This window comes from Dicentrarchus labrax, unplaced genomic scaffold, assembly GCF_905237075.1.
Source record: "Dicentrarchus labrax unplaced genomic scaffold, dlabrax2021, whole genome shotgun sequence".
Taxonomy (NCBI): domain Eukaryota; kingdom Metazoa; phylum Chordata; class Actinopteri; family Moronidae; genus Dicentrarchus; species Dicentrarchus labrax.
In genome coordinates, this window is record NW_026136710.1 from 3,455,750 (window position 1) to 3,479,569 (window position 23,820).

General features: G+C 41.2%; 2 protein-coding genes across 8 annotated transcripts; one reads left to right on the forward strand and one right to left on the reverse strand.

The window, feature by feature from the left end:
* Positions 1-55: 55 nt before the first annotated feature.
* On the reverse strand, positions 56-7,814 carry trim23 (tripartite motif containing 23). Of its 4 annotated transcripts, none has more exons than XM_051412003.1 (11): positions 7,761-7,814; positions 6,573-6,735; positions 5,245-5,366; positions 4,881-5,159; positions 4,608-4,790; positions 3,884-4,099; positions 3,665-3,799; positions 3,440-3,569; positions 3,223-3,333; positions 2,316-2,440; positions 56-1,859 (listed from the first exon to the last, which is right to left on the reverse strand). In XM_051412003.1, the coding sequence occupies exons 3-11, from the start codon at positions 5,275-5,277 to the stop codon at positions 1,665-1,667; spliced, it is 1,407 nt and encodes a 468-aa protein (XP_051267963.1). In that variant the 5' UTR covers positions 5,278-5,366; positions 6,573-6,735; positions 7,761-7,814; the 3' UTR covers positions 56-1,664. The 4 variants fall into 4 exon arrangements, with proteins under 4 accessions (XP_051267963.1, XP_051267961.1, XP_051267960.1 ...); XM_051412001.1 differs by lacking the exon at positions 7,761-7,814 and adding an exon at positions 7,492-7,595 and having other exon boundaries at positions 56-1,844; XM_051412000.1 differs by lacking the exon at positions 7,761-7,814 and adding an exon at positions 7,492-7,595.
* Positions 7,498-14,301, forward strand: mzt2b (mitotic spindle organizing protein 2B). Of its 4 annotated transcripts, none has more exons than XM_051412006.1 (5): positions 7,498-7,636; positions 9,729-9,917; positions 10,711-10,874; positions 11,681-11,818; positions 13,169-14,301. In XM_051412006.1, the coding sequence occupies exons 2-5, from the start codon at positions 9,742-9,744 to the stop codon at positions 13,312-13,314; spliced, it is 624 nt and encodes a 207-aa protein (XP_051267966.1). In that variant the 5' UTR covers positions 7,498-7,636; positions 9,729-9,741; the 3' UTR covers positions 13,315-14,301. The 4 variants fall into 4 exon arrangements, with proteins under 4 accessions (XP_051267966.1, XP_051267965.1, XP_051267967.1 ...); XM_051412005.1 differs by lacking the exon at positions 7,498-7,636 and adding an exon at positions 9,430-9,542; XM_051412007.1 differs by lacking the exon at positions 7,498-7,636 and adding an exon at positions 9,430-9,542 and having other exon boundaries at positions 11,684-11,818.
* Positions 14,302-23,820: the final 9,519 nt, after the last annotated feature.

A 23,820-nucleotide genomic window follows, 5' to 3' on the forward strand; every position in this document is an offset into this window, starting at 1 on the left:
TGATCACTGTTAATGAAGTTAATGACCTCAAAGAAAAAGCCACCAGCCAGACAAATAAGGTCAGTTAGTTTATTTTACAGCATCACATTATGAATAATTTACAAAAGCCATTATCAAGTCCACTGGTAACAAAGGTTTCAACGCGCATTGTGCTTCTACAGTTCAAAAACAAATGGAAATGTTTTCACAAACTATGTGGAAAGGCTTTTCACACGTGCATTTTTTTATTTTTTATTTGCATTTTTATACATAGATACAAGTAGTAAACATTACATAGCAATGAATAAAGATTAAATCAAAGTCAAACGATGGTTTCCTTAATAACAAGACAAGTGTCAGTGTTAGGTTTAATGCTTCACTAAGTTTCACATTACATTATTACTGAAGGCTGTAGATTAAAGGTGTACCTGCACTCCGGACAGATAAACTTGGACTTGTGAGATGTTTAAATAGGAATATTTTCACAAGACATTTTGTTTTTGCGGTGAGATTAATATTCAGAGTCTACTTATAAACAGCAGATAGTTAATTTGCTTCCAAGTGAAAAGTGGTAGTGAGGCGGCAAACAAGTGCATTCCACAAATTCTGCGTGCGGGACACTCCACAAAACGGAGGCAGAATCGGTGCGTAAAGACTCTGAATCTCTCACGAAAAAAGCCTCAAAAGTAACGTCCATGTTCCCGCTCATAAATAAGTTCAGTAAACAGTTGTGTAACAGAAAACCACTACACTCCAACCTAAAGTCTACTGGTTCGCCATTTCAAGACCAGCTGTGGCATTAAATAGGTTCATACGGTACACTTAAAAAAAAAAAAAAAAACTTGTACACATAATTTAAAGATCCCATGAAACATCGACTGCTATTGCTTACGTTAGATGTCAAGGCAAAGTGAGAAAACAAAACAGTCAAAATTTGAACATTTGACCATCAGTCTGAAGCCACTGGAAGTCCTCTGGGCTGGTTCACACCAGAGTGGACGTTTCTGTCCCCATCTCGCCTGCGGATTCACTGAAGTGTAGTTATTTCTCAGGGTTATCGGATGCGTCGCCAACAAAAAAGAAGGTACGTAAATTATACTATCATTACAATACAGACTACTCTGCGTTTAGTTGAGGTTACTGTCACATACGGTGGTGGTTACGATGTGAGATAGAAAATACAGATAGAGTCCACTCTGGCAGGGCACAAGGAGCATTTTTAACATTTTACTGGACCGAAGTCGACTAGCTATGGATGCCAGATAAAGAAAAAGGTTAGAACAGAAAAACTAAAGTAAGCCATGTGTTAGAACTTGAAAGCTGCCTTAGAACTGAAGCAGGATGGGAAGTTTTTTTGTGGCTGGTGGGTTTATTTCTCAGAGGGTGGGTGTAACCGGTTGCACAGACCTTAAATTTTTGTAGTTTCCATGTTTCAATGAAGCTAGAGAAAGTATTTACATCTTTGTTTTCTTTGCCAACAATGGTGCGCAAAGAAGGAAAGATGAAGAGGGCAGGCTTAAAGCTGCAGTCTCGTCTTAAAAGTTAGTGTTTAGAAGTGGTGTGTGTGTGTGTGTGTGTGTGTGTGTGTGTGTGTGTGTGTGTGTGTGTGTGTGTGGGGGGGGGGTTGGGTTCAGTCACTAAGGGAGAGAGTCAGACCAGAATAGCGATGTAGAGGGAGGTGACATTTAGGCAACGTCCAGGACACCAGCGGCCACCAGCTGTCTGGAGAGCCAATCCAGCCCCTCGTGGAGGCCCATCCCGCTGCGGGCGTCGCAGCCCTGAATGTGCCAGCTCCTCCCACAGCACAGCTTGTGAAGGCTCAGCAGCTCCGTCATCTCCTCCACGGACACGGCGCCGGGAACATCCTGCACACACACACACTGATAAACAACTCACGATGGTAATGTGTCGTTCCTGAGCGGGTCGGCTCCCGTCTGAGAGCCATCTCTCCCTCCCTTTGGTAGTAACATTACAATAACGAGACCCATGTATGCTGTGCCTATCACCAACATACAACACATACTTTACTATTAATAAAATATTAAATACACGTGTAATAGTGTTTGATGTTTTTATATTATTTCAGTTTTTAATGTACAATGATGTATTCTGGATATGATAATGGTTTAGTATAATTAAATTGAATAAAATCAGTGATACATGTGCATGAATACCAATCATTAAATTTGGCTGAATTATAAAAGCCAGAAGTGGTACTAAATGAACTGTAGCTGGTATTCCCATCACTCACTCACTGTGAGATGGTGCGTCTTTGTCCATCAGTGTCTGATATTGCATGTATCTGTATTTTATTATCATTATTATTGTTCCAGTACCTGTTTGTTGGCAAAGATGAGCAGCAGGGCGTCTCTCAGCTCCTTCTCCGTCAGTAGTTTGGCCAGCTCACTGTGAGCCTCCATCAGTCTGTCCCTGTGGCAGCTGTCAATCACAAACACCACCGCTGCAGGACGAGAGGAAGAGAGGTGCAGCTTTATGTTCCAGTATTCAGTGTTAGACTGCATTTAGCACTCAAATATGATGCAAACATTAAAAAAAGAAGGGAAAAATCTACCAAAATAGGGTTTTGCTGAGGTGAATTTCCTTCAAGGATGCATTTGGATGACCATTATGAATGCAATACACTGGATAGAATAGACCTCGACTGTATTTCACAGTGATAGTGATAATCGAGTTTAACCAACTCACACACTGTAATACAGACACAGTGATTCCCTGCTTTGGTCAAACATCTCCAACAGACAGCAAAACTGTCAACATTCCTCAGAAACGGGCTAATATGTCTGTTTCCAAGTAAGTCGGCTTTTGTTACATCATATCGTTGCATAATTCACATGTTGCAATCATTAATAGTACTTTTTTTTCTGACCAGAGTTGCTGCTCTAGTTCTGTGTTATGCAAGTGAGCTCCACCGTACTTAGTGCAGACACACTCAGGCTAGACGAGCTGCTCCAGCACCATCAAGGTCAAATTCACTGCTTTGCTGCCTTTGAGAGAATTTATGCCTATCGCAAACTAAAGATATACTTGATTTAAAAATATAATAGAACAACAAAAGGAAAAGGTTTCAATAAGTAAACTTTGCTGAGAAGAATTTCAGTCTACCACAATGTGCTAAAAGTCAACAGGAAGATTTTTCTCATGCTATAGGTCAGAGACAGTACGCTGAATGTAATTTAGACACAGAAACCAACATATTCAAAGTATGCAGAGTGCAGATCGTACCTTGAGTGTTCAGATAATAGTGTTTCCAGAGGGGTCTGAGCTTGTGTTTGCCACCCACGTCCCAGATGGTGAATTTCAAGTTCTTATATTCAACTGTCTCCACATTGAAACCTTTAAAAGAAAAGATTGAAAACAAACTTTATTCAGAACAACACTCAGAGAAGTGTTTGTGTCATCACTGGAGAAGTAAGCAGATTATACTGTAAATGCTTTTTACCGATGGTGGGGATGGGTTGCATGAACTCATCTTGTTTCAGCTTGAAGAGGATTGTGGTTTTTCCTGCTCCGTCGAGCCCCAGAGTTACCACACGGATCTCCATCTTTGGACCGATGTGAACCCGGTTGTCCTGTAACACATTTGGACCAAACAGGGGCTCTGTTTAGTGACGGGACTCCCGGCTGATCGACGTCCAGGAACAGCTGTGACAAGGAGAGTGTGTACCTTAGTGAAGGTGACGGGGATGCCAGCATCCAGCTGAATGTGATCTGCCAGCTCTGTGAACTGGTGCTGCTGCTTCTGAAGCGTCTCCAGCAAACAGTTGATCTCCTGCTTTGCCAGAACAACTCTGCAGTCATCCTACAACGGGAAGGGAAAGCTCGCCACGTCAGCCTGATTCGATAAGACGCTGTATCTGTGTCTGTGTCTGCTCGTGTCTCCTACCTGCTGAAGTGTTTTCTCACAGTGCAGACAGGCGGTGGAGACCTGAGACAGCAGGATGGTCATGTCCTCCTGCTGCTGCCTCAGCCAGATCAGCCTCTCCCTGACGTGAGCGTCCACCACGCTCAGCGCCATCTCCTCCTGCCGACACAGAGTCTCGTGGAGGTCTGCGAAGTAAGCTCGGACGCAGGAACGTGCGCTCTCTGCTGTGCCGGGGACCTGACAAAGAGAAGATGGACAACTCATGTTTATGCCACAACAGAAGTACTAGTGCTTGGCAAAGTAAAGGATGAACCTGTAAACTGGTTTTAATTTCCTGTGTAATCTAATATTTTCATTTACTGCCTTACCGGCACATATCTGCCACAACTGCTGTAGCTCATTTGTTTCTCTCTTATGCAACAGAACATTAGAGAAATATATCTTTGAATACGTATATTGATGTCAGTTTACACAACTATTTAAAGAAAGAAGTGTTAAAGATGTTGGCATGTCATTTTTATTTTCAAGTTCTGTTTTTACTACGTTGCAGTTGGCACAAAAAAAGTAGTTTACATTCTGCACACCCAATGGCATTAAAATGTTTTTATATTCTGTACTCCTGACAGTAGAATAAACCACTATGAACCTATAAAAAGGCCCAGTCATTAAAAATATATAAATATATACCATGAAACCACCAGAATACAGCGGTACAGTGATTAAGGTGAAAAGAAGTCAATCTTACGTGTTCAGTGTGTGCCATGCCAACTCCGTCCTCTACTATCTGCTCTCCGCCTTCTATCTGCTGCACGATGCCCACCAGCTTCCTCGAGTACTCGGACACTTCGTCCGTGAAGGTGCGGATGCAGTGGGCCATGTCCAGAATGGACGCACGGATCTGATTAGCTTCGGTCTCGAGAACAGCATGCTGGAGGGACAGTTGGGGAACACATGAGCACCTCGCTTTGGATGAGTACATCTAATGTGAGACCGGTTGCCGTAACTTCTTTTGAACTACCTTGTGTCCCTGGTGCTTGCCGTACTCCTTGCACACGCAGCACATGAGCGGTCCGGACTGACAGGCCTCCTCCAGGCAGACGAACTCGATGGCGTGGACCTGATGCTGCGGGCACAGGGTCTTCTCATGGGGCTTGTCCGCCAGCGGCACCCGGCGGTGTTTGGCCAGTGTGCGGGTGGAGTGGGTGAGCTGGGAGCACTCGGCACACAGGTGGGTGGCACACACGGTGCAGTACATAGAGGCTGTGTGGCTCTCGTCCTCGTCACAGCGGATGATACACTAGATGAGGAGAAGAACTGTGAATGAGACGTGCAGAGGGAGAGAGGGTGACTGCAGAAGAACAGTGGAATCACAGGTGCCTTACTTCTCCCATCCCTTTCAGGGCGTCCTCCGCCATTCCCGACTGGTTGGTAGCTCCATTCTGGAGTCGCTCCAAGAGTTCAAGCAGAGCAAAGTTCTTCTTCAGACCCCAAACTCCAGAGTCTCCTAAACATGTGTGGAAAAAAGGAAAACAGTCTGAGACAAGAAGACAGCAGCAGGTGAAGAGCTCTCCCCTCGGTACAGAGTAAACGACAAAGAACTGTGAAATATGGTGGCTACAAAATGCCAAAAAATATCGATCTATAGCCAGTGGTTGGTTTGTCCTTCTTGGGCTACTGTAGAAAACATGACTACAGTACACAATCTTCAAACCTGCAGTGTTTGCAGAGATAAAACGCTCTTTCTAAAAAGGTATTAAAAACATGAACATTCCTATATTCAAGTGAATATACACTAATAATAACATAGCTATGAATTTTAAACCCAAATTTCTGACAATAGATCCTCCTAAATGTTACACACTGGACTTTTCAACAGGACACACAAACTTCTGTAGCAGTATGCATGTTTACTATGGATGAATTGTGTGTAGGAATTAGCACTTTGGAATATAACGCAAGCAAATACACATAAGTTGAATCTAATCAAAAATAATTTTAGTGCAACTCTCATTTAGAGCAGAACTCATACAATGTGTGCTACAGTGACAGCAGATCCTTTATTTATCCCGGGGGGGGAATTGTCATGTCATAGCAGCAGTATACTAACGAACCACACAACAAATGGAACTGTAACTGTGAACTTTAAACGAGCATAATTAGAGAAACATTTAGCTTTTTTTTTTTTTTTTTTTTTTACACATCTATCCTCACATCTATACACGACTTCCCAGGAAAGTTACAAGCTTTTTAAAACAACTTTGGTTGGATGTCCCTGTTTTCATAAATAACTGCAGTTTCTGCTCCCCAGGCGGTGTCGTAAGGTTCTCTGCTGGTTTGACCTGATATGATGACAAGTGAAAGGGAAGATGCTCAACAAACCTTCCAGATTTTCTCCGGGCAGAGAGACATGTCACCTGACAGATGTGTCTGCCTCGGGTTCTCCGGAGTCCCAAAGCATTAGAAACTAGTTCACATCCTTTTTTTTTTACCATGCCAGGATACGCCTGAATACCTCTGTGCCTGCTGTATCACCGTTACGCACATGGCTTGTCTGAGTTATACTGAGCAGAGCTGGTCTGTCTTATGTCATAATATCCAAAGTATTGAAACAACTGGCCAAGATAAGCCGATTGAAAAGAAAAAGACGCCTTAAAATGTATAAAATTCAAACAGGAGACGGATGTTTTATTCCAGTAATCCTCTCACTCACCCAGCTCAGTGACCTGTCTGTCGAAGGGGCAGCGGACTGCTCGACCGTGTAGGGGCAACCGGGTTAGACAGTCGTGGCACACTGTGTGACCGCAGAGCAAGAGACGAGGGACCTTGTCCCCTTGCAGAGAGAAGACGTCCTCGCACACACCACACTCCAGCACCTGAAAATGAACACACACACACAAACCTTGATGAAACATCTTGTCTGTGGCAGCCACTGCTGCAGGGAGGGAGAGATTTAATATCTGGCACTGATTTCATAGTTTAAGTGATTTATGCAGAGACAGAGAGAGAGAGAGAGAGAGAGAGACTGTAGGAGTCCATTAGATCAAGAGTCAGTGAATATCTCAGTGGGAGGTGCAGTCACCTTGACTCACAGCATTTCAGGTGGTTAACTCTCTTGTTTTCTAACTGTGATCTTTAAATTAAAGCTGCTACCACAATATTAAGAGGAGCAGGTTTTAAATAGGACCACTGAGCTGTGCCACCACACAGAGGAGCTGCAGTCAACCACAGCTACCGTGCAAGACGCCAGCAAGCGATGCCAAAAAAAAACACAAAACAACCAAAAACAAAACCACCCAGCACTGTTAGCATGCAGCACACACAAACATCAGCCTTGCTGCATAAATAAATCTCAAGCCAAGCCCGTTACATCATTATAAGTGCGCAGAAACCTTCTTCCGATACAACTTTCGCACGCAGCTCATCTAGACTCGACGTGATCTTGGCATCCAGCGCCAGCAACGCCAACGCAGCAGCCTCCCCCCCCCCAAAAAAACAAAAACCGAGCAGCCACGACGGCTAGCTCCTGCCGCCGATCCGTCTGCGTGCTAAAACTAACCAAACAAAACTCGACCGCCCGCGGACGCCACGCCGCTGTCAGCTGTGCATTTGTAGGGACAACATTGTACAACCTTAACCGTGCCTCCGGTAGCTCCCCTCCCGTGTCGGATACAGGGCTCCATCGTCGCTACGGCGCCCTGCTTGTTTATTCCTGCGGCAGCGGCGGCCATTCTCGGACGACAGCGCAGAGGACTGAGCAGACGCGAGAGGACAATCGTACGTGTACTTCCGGTTTTGCTCGTTAAGCTCCGTTAGCATACAATGGCGCCTTTTCGTCTTTTGTTCTTGTGTTTTTTTTCCCCCATTTAGGACACCATGAACTTAATTGTCGTGTACCAACCTGCAGTTGTTATACCGATGGTTTAACATACATTTCGCCACATTGTGACGTCTTCTACTTCCGCCTTTGAAGTGCATGCGCAGTGCCACCGAGTAGATCCAAAGAGGTTTATTATCACACAGTATAAACACAAGGCTAGTACGCACAATGAAAATCTTACTCTGCCCGACTCCCTGAGGTAACACACAACTAGAACAGTAAGAGCATAATCATTTAAAAAAAAAAATACAAATTTTCAATATAAAAATAAACATTTTCAATATAAAATATAACTAAAATATAACTTAAAACTTAAAGTGCAGATCATTTGTGCTGTAGAGAAAGAGAGAAACCTGCAACCTCTATTCAGAAACAGTTTACAAAATCAAACAGGCATCACAACACACGTTACCTTTTCTGACCTGACAGATTCAGACAGAAAATGGACACGAAAAGACAAATCAATAATAAATATAATTAGATAACTTTGTAATAACATGTCATAAAGCTGAGGGATTGAGAATAATCAAAACATCTCTAAGGAATCACATAGTTTTAATAATAAGGCCCATATCTTGAGGATTTTATATAGGCCGTAGTTTCATCTTTAATTCTGTGATATCCATTTATGAAAATAACGTTTGTACAGTATTTTGTATTATAAGCCTGCATACAGATTACAAATAACTGAAAGAAATCCACACATATAAAAAGTGTTATGATGCATCAGCTTTACAATATAGGCTGAAATATGCTTTCTTTATTAGCTCTTGGAAAAAGAAGTCATTGACAACCAAAACAAAAACAACAAAGCTGAAAAAGAACAAAGATACAAAAAGTGCAATAAGTATAGTATAAGAGGGCAAAGTGGTTATTTAAAGTAAATATATTTATACAGGTATACAGTATATTCTGTCTGTTTAGATTTAGACAGTGGTTGAATGTGCTCACTCATCAACATTAGAGAGGGAAATATTCTACTTTTGTTTTTACAATTCTTGTCTTTTACTAGTTATTTTTAACAATTAACAAGATGTTTGCATACAAAACACACAAAGAGCTAATAAAATATGATGTTCTGTTAACGGATCATTTCATATTTGATGGTTCCAGCTTCCTAAATGTCAGGATTTGCTGCTTTTTCTTGTAAATTTAAGGTTTGGACTGTTGGTTGGACAAAACAAGCCCTGTGAAGTTTTGACAAACCAAACAATCAGTTGGTTAAGGGAGGAAATAATCAGCAGACGTGTGTGTTTCTGTGTGAGTACGTGTATATATGTGTATGAGTATGGGTGTAAATGTATGTACAGATATGTTTGTATGTGTTAATAACCTATAACCTAACAGGAAGCTTTCCCTTTATTATCATTATTATTTTCAATTTGGTCTTGTTTTTGTGTGACTTGAGGTGTGTAGATATTTATTTATTTAGACCTTGTGTAATTAAAAAAAAACCTCAACCAGCTACAACAGTAATACTTTTAATACTTTAAGTACATTTTCCTGATTATACTTACATCCTTAGGCCTAAATTCTTATTTCCACTTTTACTTGTTTTACTGAAGTATTTTTATAGTTTAGTATTTTATTAATCCACAATATGTATAGTAATCTTTCATATAAGGTCATAATTTCATACAGTAGTTCTGTTACGTCGAAAATAAACTCTGCTGACTACAATTCCCATAGGACATTGCGGTTTTTTTTTTTTGTGGATGACGTGTTTTTGGCGCGCCTCGCCTGGCTCCAGCTGTTGTGTTGTGGTCAACGAACCTCTAAACGCTCATCAGAGCAAACGTAACGGTAATTATTATATATAAAAAGTTTTATTTTAATTAAATATCCGTTTTATATGTCTCGTTCCGGCTCCGTTGGTCACGTGTTCGCTGATAGTCCGGAGAGGAAGTGGAAACAAGTCGCTCCATGTCGCTAACCGCTGCAGCATTACAGTCCGTATTAACGTTACCGTGTCCTCCTCCGTCCACTCAGGTGTCCCTCACGGATGTCTCAACAAGCGCAGCAGCCGGTTCCCGCCGCCCCGGACTCTCCCGCGCTGGTGGTCACCAGCAACGTGCAGAAATATGCCATCAAGAAGAAGAAAGTGCTGAGTGCGGAAGAAACGGAGCTGTTTGAACTGACCCAGGCTGCAGGGATCACTGTGGACCAGGAGGTCTTCAAGTGAGGGTCTCTCTGTGTCTTCTGTAGTCCTCGGAGGCAGGAGACGGATTGTATTTGGGTTGAGGATGTTATCCTGGGCTTTGGGGAAACAGTTTAATGACATTTTCTGGACCAAACAACTGGTATTTGTATCAGGGCTGCACAGTTAACCAGAATGAGGCCACATGCAAACTGTGTGACAGGACAGCTTTATCATAAAGGGCTGTAGTGCTCATTACTTTAATAGTTAATAGTTCAATTTGTGATGCAAAAAACCGTCTTTCCCACATAATCGTGAATCATTTGCAGTATATGTCCAAACAATCGCACTGTGACGTGTTTACAGGATCCTGAGGCCGTGTTATTAATTGAGAAAGTTACCCACAGATGAACAGATGATGACAGTAATCGTTAGTCGCAGCTCTAGGTAGCGATAGGCTTTGCTTGAGTTTTTCTCAGAGGAAAACGTTGTGATTTTAGTTACTTAAAAACATGAAACCTCTTTGGTTTCTGACCATGAGGTGTCGGCAGTTCCACCAATGAGACGTTTCTCCTCTGAACGTCTCAGACGGTTTACCTCAAAAAAAGTCAAATCATTTAATATACTTTTCATTTAGCTTCTTTACTTTCACTTAAATAGGATTTTTATTCAGGCCTTTTAATTGCAGTGGAGTACTTGTTACATATACTCTATACAGTGTTGTATTGGTGCTTTTATTTGACTGAAAGATCTTCTTCTTCCACTCATATAAAGTAATAAACAGGAGGAATCTCTGATTTTACATTCTGCCACTTCCTCCTCTCGCCCTCCCAGGATCATAGTGGACCTGTTAAAGATGAACGTGGCCCCTCAAGCGGTCTTCCAGACCCTGAAGGCGATGTGTGCAGGCCAGAGGGTCGCTGAGAGCTGCAGCGGCATGGAGTCTTCAGCCGCCTCCCACACGACCAGCATCACCACAGCACCTACAGAGGTCAGAGGTCAGTGTCTGCAGCGTGAACGAGTATCTGTTGTCTTTTCAACATAGAGCAGCCTAGCGTTAGGAGAATATTAACCCTGGTCCCAAAAGGGGGTGGGACTTACGAAATGGATTGCAGCTGTCATTAACATTATGAAAGTGACTGCAGTGGAAAAGATTGCTCGTCGTGTTCCTGTCATATTGGGAATGCAGTCAGAAACAACACAAAATATGACAAAAGATGGAGCGCTCTGCTTCGTGAGGGTGTGTGTGTCTGGCTGAAACAATGCTAGATTTGTCCTGGTGTGTGCGTGTGTGCGTGCATGAGAGAGAGAGAGAGACAGAGAGAGAGAGGATCCCTTTCTACAGCGTTTAAAGAGCTCAAGGTCTACAGAGCAGAGGCTCCCCGCTTTCCGTAACAAAGTTAGAAAAGGCAGCAACTTTCTGAATGTTTGAAATGTCTTTTTTTTTTTTGTGACAGACTGTAACTTTCCGTTTGCTCTCTGTATTCTTCCTCTGCTCTTTGGTTCTCTCTTTCCTTTTCAAGCATGTGAAATGTTCACATTCCTCCACTTAAGTAGTGTGCAGACTTTAGCAGAGGTTCTTTTCCTGCACCCTGCACCACCTTAATCCCCCCCCACCAACTAAAATCCCTCTTCACTCCACCCACTCCATAGTGAGGTTTTTTACTCTTAAATGGAGGTGGGCTGAAGACCAAGGATATATAGGAAAAAAAAAACAAACTAGAAGCTGATCTTCACTGTGTGCATGTCTCGGTATTTTCTAATTTCTTTTCTATCCCCCTTGAATTCTATTTTTTCTGCGAAGAAGAGGACTCTTTGGTCTCTGGAAAGAGCCCTAAGCCTCCTGCAGCTCCCCCCTCAGCGTCTGGCCCCAGAGCCACAAGGGTGAACACTAAGATTGTGGTCTACGGCCCCCAAGACGCTAGCTCTCCTCACTCTCAAGGTCCCCTCTGGTGCACTTTGTCCTACACCCCCATCTGTCTGCTTGCTTGTCTTCAACTTCATGCTGTGTTTTCCTCATTTCACAATTATGCAGAGTGGAAACTATGTGTGTATGCATGTCTGTACATGCATGTGTGTGTGTGTGTAGACTAGAAAGAGCTATAGACCTTATAGACCTTGGGCGGGTGTGTGTTCAAAGTGTCTAGAAAGTTATTAAGTAGTCCTGAAGTTGTGGGTGATGTTTGAACTTACCTGATTTATAAAGAGCAAGATGCTTCATTAATGGGGATAAAGAAAAAATATGGCGCGTAAGAAATGACATTTTTATTTTGTATGCTTCTGAATTGATTCACAAATTCCAAAAGTAATTTTTCTGCGGTTCCTCCTCCACAAATATGCTGAGCCAGCAGAACGGCTGTTAGGTATGACGGAGGAAAATTGAATTCAAAAAGCCTGAAACCCTTCAGTGAAAGCAGGACTTTATTGGATATATTGGACTTAATAGTTGTACTTAAAATCTCCTGGAAAACAGGAACTTCACATGATTTCTACATTAAACACAGTTGGGGTACTACTTTCAAGATCTTACTGCACACTAACATAATAATGATTATTAGTCATGTTTTCAGTCTGAATATAAAATATAACTGGCAGTTGAACTAACTGGTTGAAGTCATTGTCTGAGCAAAACAGACAAATAAAAAGGGAAAAAGTGTTTTTATTTAATTAAATTTTTTTATTTTAGGTATAATATATAAAATGGGTCCAACTAATATACATTAATTTCCATTAATTTGCATAAGAATTCAAAATACATTATAATTAATTATGATTTCATTATCAGAATAATGTAGAAACATATACATTTCCCATTATAGGTCAATAACTTATTGGCGCGGATAATCTGTAGTCTGCCAATATTAGTTAACATTAGCCATCATAAGCTCCTGGTCCTACATGACCAAGTGAGACAGTAAAAGCCTTTGAAAAGTCCCTGAAGGAACTGAATTTAGTGTTTTTTAACTTAGGAATTAAATGTTCCCTTTGAAAGAGGAAGAATGCATTTCTCCTTTCAGATGTAACACAGTCTTTAATAGTCTCTTGAAACACAGTGAATGATCACAGTAGCTTTCTAGTCACTTTATTCTTGTGTGTGAAGTGATAGAAGGTAAGAAAACCATGTCTTCCTCTGTATGTGAAATGCAGTCCGTCATTTGTACCTCTTACCTTGCCCCCCCCCTTTTCCATTTTCCATTTTGCCATGCTGTTTGGAGCACGTGAAGCCGTCAGTCAGGATAAGTGATTCGTCTGCTCCTTTAACTCTGTGTGTTTCCTCGCTTTGTGTCAGCAGTGCGCAGTAAAGCTGGAGCGAGCCACAGCGAGAAGAGCAGAGAGGCCTCCAGCCAGCGAGTGCAGCGGCAGCCCAGTGCCACCAGGGGGCAGAAGACCAAGAGCTCCGGCAGCAGTAGTTCCTCCTCTCAGATAAACTCCACATAGGACTCAGGTCAATACGAGACCGTTTGTAAATATGCTGTTCTCTTAACATTTAATTTATCTGTATGTTTTAAAGGGTCGGTTCACCTAAGTCAAACCATAATTTCTCACTATTGGTAATTTTGGTTTTGGCAATAACTGTGGCTTCTACCTCTAAACTGACACAAAGATGTCCAGTCTCCGTCAGGGGTTTTCAAGGATAACACAGAGTAAATTAATATAAACGTGCCTCTTCCCAACACCCCAGTCTACTCAAAGAATAAGAATTATAAACTTTATTCAGCAAATAAAGTGCTTTAAATGGTTGAACCAGGATTAAAATGTATATGCTGTCAGAATTTGAGCCTTGTTTTGCAAATTTGACACTGTTAAAAGTATGCCGAATGAGCTTTTAGCACTTCCTGTTTGAAGAACTGAAGAAAAACCAAAAAACTTGATGGTTTTCAGGCAAATTCTGGAGTTACAAGGACTGCATTAAAATAATCTATCTCTCTAATCTCTCTGAAAACCTGTGCTCTGGATAATCCACAGACCTCACTGTGAACACTCTTCGTAGGGAGTTTGGTTCAACATACTGTAGTTCCAATGCAAACTGTTCACTGTGAGGTCTGTGATGAAAGACGGATATCTCAAAACTGGAAAATCAAATAAAAAGCCACCTGCATGACCTAGAAACATACTACTGATGTTAAGTGAGAAAATATGTGTTTTAGTTGTTTCTGTAATTTGGGTAAACCAATCCCTCTTAAAGTTCTAACAAAGCGTAAGAAAGTCCTGAGTGTCTCGTCATTTTCGTGCTGGCAGATGTTACTGTAAGTGAGTGAAGCCTTTTCTCTGGTTGCCATGTAACGTTTATGAGAATGCAAAAAAACAAAACAAAGAAACAACAAAAATATTTAGTTTTTTTTTTTTTTTTACTGAAAAATGAAAATGTCTGTATTCAATGTGAAACTTTTTATATGATTAATGAATAAATCCAATAACAATATACCCATTACATTTTTTTTACCTTTTTTATTGCAAAATGTTTGATTATCAGGTTCCTGATCCGATCCCTGTTCTCTCTTTTTGCCAAATTTACATGTAAAGTATAAAAATACTCTTCTTTGAATAATAACTTGACTGTCTGATATGGTTTCCCACAGAAAAGGTCAATTACCTTGTTAGAAAGATCCCCTGATTTGCTTTTTCCTGAGTCTGTGACCAGAGTTTGTACAAAGTCTTATGGAAAATTTAAAAAATGTCTAATTTTAATCATTTTCAAGGTTTGGAATATGCTTGAATTTGAATATACTCCTTGAAAATGATTGATTTTCAACCTAATCTGGTGTCTGATCTGCACAATGAGTCTTTTTAACAGTTGAAATGAAACCTGTCGTCATATTTGTGCTCTGTTGATTCATTGCTCTGCAAATCATCAAGCACTGAATTGTCCCGATCAAAACATACAGTCTAACAAAGTGACAATGTGCATTGATTGCTGTGGGTATAAAGGAACCCTGTTAACTGTATTTTACACAATTGCATTCAACCTAACAGTTTAGATGTGATGTTGAAGGCTTTGAGAGTCTGGACATTCCACTTTATAAGGTCCTTATCGGAGCTGAAACTGATCCGGTGAGTGGGATCAATTCGGTGCATCCTTAATATTTGTATTGTGCTTTTCTTTTCTTTTAAATAACCAAAAGTTAGATTTTATGACTTACACAAAGAATCTTAGTCAAGCTGCAACGCTCAATATTATCTTTTAAAGGTAACAACAAAAGGCAAAGAAAGATAGCCTTCTTTCTCTCTTTGCTGGTTGGCAACAATTTCCTGCTCAGATCTCAATACAGCGGTGGTCTGTCTTCCTCCTTTTGTCTGGCGCTGAAGGACAACAGCTGTCCTGTCTTTCCAGCATTGAATGGTTGATAATACAGCCAGAACCTTGAGGAATACAGGTTACTCTGTGATGGAGATGAAACACTGACTTTTGTAAGCGTCACTGTGAAGACTGCTCACTGCTATTGATCTTACTCTTGCCGTTATGGTCTAATTGATTTTAGATTTTAGCACATAAAGGGGGGTGGATATATTTTAAAAAGTTTTATGAATTTGCTTCTCGTGCCTCTGTTGTTCTGAGCTACGCCACAGCTATCACATGGGGGCAGTAGAAGCACACAATTAAATGTCGTCACCCAGCTTCCCCACATCTTATTTCAGCCTTCTCCTAAGTGCTGCTCCCTATCATGAATGAAAGTGAATTTGAAATGAATGCATTTTGTGTGTGTTTGAAACAAAGCATCCTCTCATTCACAAACAGACTGATGGTATACCTCAGAGGTGATGCAAACAGAGCCAAGAAGAGGGAGAAAGTGAGTGCGTGTAGCTGTCTACGAGGCGGGCTGCAGGGCTTTATGTAGCTGCAGGTCTTTTATGTGGCCGTTTGTCCTGTTTATGTGTTCCTGCCTCTCCTCTCCTCTCCTCTCCTCTTCTCTCCTCTCCTCTGTGCTCTGCATTGATGGCAGCGTGCCTGTAATTGATGGCACCTTATTGCTGTGGTGTAGCAGGTTTAATGGGGCTTGACAGAGCAAGGGAAAGCAGCATGCAACCAGGGAGGGAACTTAACCCTTTCGCACACAAACCCACCCTCCACCCGTGTTTGTGTGTGTGTGTGTCCCTCCCCATTCTCCGACGCCACCCTTGCATGTTTTTCTGCTCCCTGCGCCCTCCCCCTAGCACATCAGTGCATGCAAACACAAATGAGAATACAAACAGGCCCTCGGTGATTAGCTTGTTTACGATTCCTACTGTTATCAGTGGTCATGGTAATGGCAGTTTGGTTCATGATCAAGGAAGCTCAGACACCCCTCTGACTCCACTTCCGAAAAATAAATACTCGCCAGCTGTTGGTGCTCTCCACTGTTTTGCTTGGAGGAACCTAAATGTGTTTGACAAAGGTAAACGGCTGGGAATTTATTTCCTCAAACCTGCTGCCAGGCTGCAGTTCCAGATGTGACCCACAGGGGCCAGTGTGGATCCAAGCTGCCAACCCCTTTAGATTTCCATAGGCATCCACTCCAGCATTTTGGATGTGTTTATTTTGTTATGAGGGAATTTCATAGCCAGTGCAGACTCCTCCATTAAATAGAGAGTGTTATCCTTCACTCAGGCATGAGAACTTGTGCGCGCGCATGTACACACTATATGCACCATTAATCAATAGAGACGATGAAATGATGCTATTGTGTGCGAGGCAAGGCGAACGGCACATTGAATAATGAGCTAGTCAAAGCTGTTGGCAAATCATTAATGTAAGGTGTTGGTCTAAACCTGGTTCTCACACTCTCTCTGTGCAAGCTGTTCCCAGGTGACAAAAAACTGTGGAGAGACACTATTTTAGGAGCCGATATCACACCTCTCTTTCTATTTTTTTCTTTTCTTTTTACCCCCATCACTTTTATTCCCTCCTGAATCTCTTTCTCTGTGAGAGCGCTTGGTTGGGGTGTGGAGGAATATCATCCTGTTTTCTTTCCCTTCCTTCTCTCCGCCTTTCCCCTTTCTCTCGGGTATTATCCTCTCCTGTGAACTCTTGGTCCACATTTCTCTCTAAATTTATAGGCCACTTTCCCCTCACTTGTTGTCTCTCTACATTCACTCCCTCCTCTAACCCCTTCACTCTCCATCATCACGCCTCCCCCCCGTCCTCTCCTCTCCTCCCCTCTCCACTCCCCGCCATCACCCCTCCTTGCCAGGCTGGCTGCAGATTGGCTATTTCCTGCACGCGCCCAGTAGAGCCCTTATCAGAGGTAGAGTGCTGATTGTTGGTCTGTCTCTCAGGCTGACTGACAGTTCGGGCTGCGCTGCTGAAATGCCTGATTTGGTCAATGTTTGTCTGTGGGGCCTTATCTCCACACCTTATATTAACTGCCTTGACAGTATGTGCAGGCAGTCTCTCTCCATCTTGTTGCCCCCCCTCCCTCCACCCCCCCACCCCACCCTACCACCTCCCTCCATCCTCTGTCTCTATCTCCATTCACTCCCTATGCTCTCTGCAACGCACTATAGTCTTCCAACCACCAGCTAAACACTTTCACGCTGATCCTCCTCCTCCATCATTCTTCCTCTTGTAGCTGGATCAGCATCTCGAACACCATAAATGTCACTTTATTTGTTATTTCTTTCAAAAGCAGCAATGGAGCTAACATCCTTAAAGGGTCAGTTCACCCAAATTACAAGAAGACAAATGGCTTCCCGCTCACCGCTAGTGGTATCAATCCATGCAGGAATTCTCGGTTGTTATCTCCTGATATCTTCACAATGGAGGTGAACTGAATCCCATTTTTTGTTCGTCGCAGCAGATGACATTTTAAAAATTAACCCGTGACAATTGTTTTGAGAAACAGTCCCTCTGTTACTGTGAATAATCCACAGTCCTCGCTGTAAACGGCTTCAAGCAGAACAACTTACTACTGACGAGATAGTTCCTATTAAAGCTGCTGACTATATGTGCTGGTTAATTCTCAAAAGGTACGCTTTTTAATGCTGTGAGGAAAGCCTTAACCAGCATTTAAAAAAATAACCGACTAAGATCACGAGTCAGAATCACCACAAAAAGTGTTTTAATAACTTTTATTCAGTGAGGAGATCGATTATATTTTTCTTCAGGTTTAATTTAAATGATGCAGGTATTTCAAGGAAATCGTGAACGTCGTATGAACTCGGCACAACTAACCTGACTAAAGGAACGAATATCTTTGTTCCCCCCCCATTATTAGTGTAATTAGTAGATTACACATATCTCTCCAGGAAATAAATGATCAGGAATTTACATACCTGTAAATTAAGAATAAGATGTTGAGAAAAGATAAAATAGACTCTGAAGAGGTAGTAAGTGGATTTTAAATTGAGATTATTTTGTCACACATGAAGCGTTACTGTTTTTTTTTTTTTTAACATATGAGGCTAAATGCTGTTTCAAAATTACATCTAAAACCCTCATATTCCTCGGTATGTTCCTAATTGTGAGCGCCACAAACATATTCACTTCTGTTGTTTTGGAGTGGGAGGAAGAATCTCAGTGAGCTATATCTCAAATAGAAAATCATCTGTATGGCTAGATACGACTGGAGATAATTTTTGTGTTATAATAATGTTTTTTGTGTGTGTAATTTGGCTGAACTGTGCCGCCCCTTTTAGACAAAAATGTAGCTACACAAAAAGAAGCTACATAAAACATTTCTTTTTAAAGGAATGAAATCACAGTTACAAAGGAGGCCGCACGAGATGTACGTTCTTAAAAAAGCCTGAAAAACCCATGCCGTATTAAAACAAAATAGTCTCCAGTCTTAGAAGCACCTGCATTGACTAACAGACACTAAATAAATATTTGCTTAACGACGCTTCGAACTACAGCTTGAAAAACAAATCCCATGATTAGACTAAAACCCTCACTGACTGTATCTTCTACCAGTATTTTGTGTGTATCCAAAGCCTGATGAACCTCATTCCTCTGTTCCCCAAAGTGAGTCACTGTTGCACTGGGTGACACTGGGTACCTTCATTACAATGAACTGTACACACTGTAGTTTGTACATACACCAGTTTGTTAAAGGGCAGGCACTTTCAAAAAAATACTCTGCAGGCGATTGCATGAACCATCTCTCTGTCACCGTCTATCACAGGTGAACTACAACCAGTCAGATCCACAGTCAGAATCAGATCTTGGTCTAAGTGAAGACACACTCTACAGTTCTGATATAACTGATGCTAGCAGCGTCTACGTTAACCTCTGGCAGCCGCCATTGTGGATAAAGGACGCCGATTGGTCTGGCGCCACTGTACCGGCCACAGAAGAGTCGATTGAGGCCTGAAAAGATGGATTCTCGCATGATCTCGCAAGGTTAACATACAACGTCCTGCTTCACCAGATACTGACTAGAGAACCACATGTGGATTAATCCGCCACTGAAAATAGTCCCCGACAAATGCACTATTAACTCCTGTCTGAGTGAAGTTTGATGTTTTATTGAGCCTTTTAAAGAGATGTAATTATATTTTATGACTTTTTTTTTAATGAATTACATCTTCAGTGGGAGTGAATGGATTCGAGGCCGAGAGCTACAGACAGAAAGCCAGACAGTTTTGAGAGACCCTCTGGTCTTTTCATGGGATTTGTTGACAAGACAAGAAAACAGAATATCGCCAGCTTTGCCCTCTCACACTGAGCCGAGTTCACCTGAGGTTAGCACATTTAAAAACACTAAGAATACTCTAATTCTGTTTAGTAGTGAAGCAGTTGATTGACGCATCTCGATTGTCAGAGTGACCGCAAGGTAAGTGAGAGAGTTAATCTACATGTATATGGAGAATCAGAAACCAAAAGCTCTTCCTGCTTTTTGTTAAGTAGCACTTATCGACAGAGACTGAGGAGGTAAACATGGCCTCTTAAGCGTTATTTATTTATTCACTTTATTAGCAAGAGGCTGTTCATTCCGTCTGTTAATGGCAGCTGTGGGAACGAATAGAGTTCACACTCACTTGGACCCCTATTGTGTAGCAGGCTGTCAGGTTACACACACACACACACAGCCGCGCACACATAAATACTCGTACACAAAAGGCGAGACACTCTGCACAGCTGCCTGTGAGTTGTGTCTTACATTAATTGTTTTCTGAAATCGTTGCGCTCACTGTAGCTCAGTATTACTGTAGAAAGGTGCCTCTAAGCTGTGTCACCAGCCTGCTCCTGCTATTCCGACTGTGTGAGGTGTGACACGGCTGTTGTTAGCCGGGTGACTCTACATCAGCTGTCGGGTTTTGTTTCATTTATTTATGTTTACCATACTTTGATTGGGTGCACTGTGGAGGCGTTTTATTGCCATTCCAGAACAGAAAAGGACAATTTTTAAGGAAATTGTATGATCTCTCTGCTTCTTAAGGAAATCATTTAAACATTAAAAGGGTTGGTCGTTCAGTTAAATTACAAAAGAAATTTGGCCCTCAGGTTTTTGCCTTCTAACCCAATACACTGAAAGTGATGTAATTTTATTTGTGCTGGTTAAAGTGTTTTCACTGGAACTACTTTCTACAGGTATGACATGTCTGTTTATGTCTGTGACTCTACATCCATCAGATTGTTTTCCCAATACCTTGAGTTGGTGTGACGTTCATTCACGTGTCATTCTAAAACAAAATGGTCCTGTAACCTCAAAAATATTCTATTTTGTTACCATAAACCGTAAACGTATTATAGAAATGTAGGTGTTATTGCAATACCTAAATAATCAGTTAATTAATTAATGAAAATGGAAATGTACATACAATTAAAATGAGCTGATTACAGTTTATATACATTTGACTGTTGTTTGGATTTTCCAGACAGCTGCAACTACAACAGTAAAATGCTATCTAATAATATATTAGTACAATGCTTAAAGGACATTTTACTGAATTGAGGACTTTTACTTTTTATACTTTTAGTATAGTTTGTAAAAAATACATTAATTTTTTGCTTGTGTAACATATTTAATGCAGGATTTGGACATTGTGGTATTGCTGCTTTTACTTAAAGGGAGAATGAGCAGGATTTGTCGGTCGCAAACAACAAACACTTTGTCCGCCATTTTCGTAGATTCCTCTTCAATGCGTGCTTCCGATCTGGAAACTAGTCACCACGTTTTTATAGAGTCCCGACCTCACACCCTGTGTGCCGTTAGCTGGGAGCCACACACCCACTGCCCAAAGGTTCACGCCCAGAAACATCCAAACACAGCAAAATGAGAAAATACAGGTAGATATAAGGTTTCTGCAAATACAGAGACCCGCACACATACTGTGGGTCGTAAGTGATGATAGATTGAGATTAGTTTTGTATGTGTGTGTTTGTAATTTAAGGAAAACTCTACACATTCTGCCGTTAAAGGCCCAGTGTGTAGGATTTAGGTGCATCTAGCAGTGAAGTTGCCGATTGCAACCAACTGAATACTGCTCGGTGCAGGAAAAACTACAAAGGCCCAATCTAGACCCAGTGTTTGGTTTGTCCATCCTGGGCTACCGTATGGCAGTTCAACATGGCGGACTACATAAAAGAAAACCTGCTCCCCCTTTGAGACGAAAACATCTCATTCAAAGGGTATGAAAACACAACCATTCTTATTTTCAGGTGATTATACATTAATGAAAAAGTAATTGTGTTCAGTTTCTGCCAATAGATCGTCCTAAATGTTACAAACTGGGCCTTTAAGTAGTGAATACTTCCTCCACCACCAGACAGCTCTCAGGACTTGTTGTTCACTATTTTCAGACACGTTTTAGTCTAATTAACTAATTAATTAACTACTTCTCACATTTCTTATATAGGCGTGGCTACCATTGAGAACAGCTCCTTTTTAAAATTATTTTTCAATATATAGAAAGATTTTTCTTTTAAATTAGAGCCTTTTTCTGATTTCTTATCAAACTTTATTGTGTTAATGACCTCATATTTCTAAACCCCCCGGCCCTGACACGCTGTTTAGGAGTTTGCTACATACTTGATGAAGTCCGTTTGAAGTGTTTTGTTTCTCGGGGGAAGAATAAAGTGTGAGAGCTGTTAAAGGAGAAGTAACAATCACTGTGTTGTGTATTATGAGCTGCTAATTGTTGACTAAAGAATAAACAGGAAAGAAAAGAGGAGTTTAATCATTTTCCAATTAAGACACTTCCAAAGGTGTTTTGTGAGCATGTGTGTGTTAGAGTGCTCCAAATTCCTTTTAATTAAGGCAGAGACAGAGGTTACTAGTCTATCTTTGTCTCAGTTGTATTTCATGAATTTTCTATTCTGTGTATTTCAACTGTGAATATTTTAATTGACTTTAATTATGAGTATTTAATTAATACACCTTCAGTTTACAGTTTGGGAACTTTTAAACCTGTTGAGTTTGAATAGTTTGCTTGCTTTCTTTTTTTAAGTATATTTGTTTGCTTGTGGGATGTAAATCAATAGTTTCGGAAGAACAAACAACAATTAAAAGCTATGTATATGTTTCCTGTTTTTACATGTAAGTTCACTTTTGTGTTCATTTTAATTGTTTGGGAACTATCTCTGAAAGTTTTGGTATTTGTATTTTGGGTGTATTTTTACTTTGTGTGTGTGTGCGTGTGCGTGCGCAACCATGAATATGCTTCTCCAGGTGTGTACACGGCTGCAGATAAAGAAACCAGTGGTGGTGCGGGACAGGATCCCCCTGAGGAATCCATTATATGTCAGTGGTGTTGTGTCATGTCATGTCACTGCCCTGACTCGCTGACACAATACCAGCATGAGTATTTTGCATGTGTAAAGGCAGATTATGTACATTTTTTTGCCACATGTGTTAACCCTGATTTGTCTGTGTGTGTGTGTGTGCGAGCGCCCACATAGAGGGATATACTGTATAGTGTCCTGCACCCCAACAGACTGCTGTGCTCCTTGCCCATTGTATTGCCTCCTCACACACTGGTTCGCTGGAATAATGCCAACAACTACCCCCATTGTACCCACTCTGAAAAGAATGAAAGAGCTCTCTCTCTCAGACGCGCACACGCACATTCACCTGTCTGTCAAACCGCATGGCAAAAGCCATACAATTACCCTATAACATGATGAATATTTACATACACTGCTGATCCTGTTAAGGTTAATGCCATTTTCATTCAGCTTCTTTTGTGCCTCAGTGATCTGCAACAAGCCGTTGCACCTGAATTTAGAAGTTTGCAATTAATTTGAGACTTGACAGTTTATTAATGAAGGTAGGGGGCGTCCCCAGTAGGCTGTGGTTTGTCTCTTCTGGGATTGTAGAAAACATGGCGGTTCAACATGGCGGCCTCCACGGAAGGTGACCCTCTGTAGATAAAACCAGCTCATTCTTAGGCAACGAAAACACATTTCTTATTTTCTGGTGATTATGCCCTAAAGAAAACATACCTGTGGATATTATATTCCGTCTTATCCTCCTAAATGTTTCACACTGGACCTTTAAAACATCAAATAGATGTCTTTCAGAAACAATGTCCAGGTCTGGATAATCCACAGAAGTCGCTGTAAACGGCTTTCTTTGGAACTGCTTTCAACAAAAAAACTAGTCCCTATATGAAAATTGTTCATAGTGTATTATCCCGACTAAGTGCAACACTTTTTTTCCGTTTCTGAATTTTACATTCCCACATTAAAATGTTAGTTTTTCAATGCTGTGAGCACTACAAGTAATATTCCATCTTCCTCCATTGTAGAGGAGTGGAGGTAGAAATCTTGAAAATGGAATAAATAAACTTTAAACTATCTGCATGGACAAATATCTCTCAGGATAAGCGAAGAAATGTGTTATTTTAGTAATTTGCGTTGAACTGACCCTTTAAAGTGTATATACTTGGTGTGATTGTGTTAATGTGTATATTGGCGTATCCATCCATAGAATAATATGTAATACCAGAATAAAAAACCGGATGTCTTCTCTTTGTCTCCTCGGCTCTCACGCTGTTCTCTCTATCTTACAATTGTCGCTTTCTCTT

Coding starts and splice junctions, on each gene's coding strand:
- trim23 (XM_051412000.1), bottom strand. CDS start 7,590: ATGGCCGCCGCTGCCGCAGGAATAAACAAGCAGGGCGCCGTAGCGACG. Junction 5,367..6,572: donor CAGACAGGTCACTGAGCTGG/GTGAGTGAGAGG, acceptor ACACATGTTTAG/GAGACTCTGGAGTTTGGGGT. Junction 1,860..2,315: donor TCATCTTTGCCAACAAACAG/GTACTGGAACAA, acceptor GTTGTTTATCAG/TGTGTGTGTGTGCAGGATGT.
- mzt2b (XM_051412006.1), top strand. CDS start 9,742: ATGTCTCAACAAGCGCAGCAGCCGGTTCCCGCCGCCCCGGACTCTCCC. Junction 9,918..10,710: donor GTGGACCAGGAGGTCTTCAA/GTGAGGGTCTCT, acceptor TCGCCCTCCCAG/GATCATAGTGGACCTGTTAA. Junction 11,819..13,168: donor TAGCTCTCCTCACTCTCAAG/GTCCCCTCTGGT, acceptor TTGTGTCAGCAG/TGCGCAGTAAAGCTGGAGCG.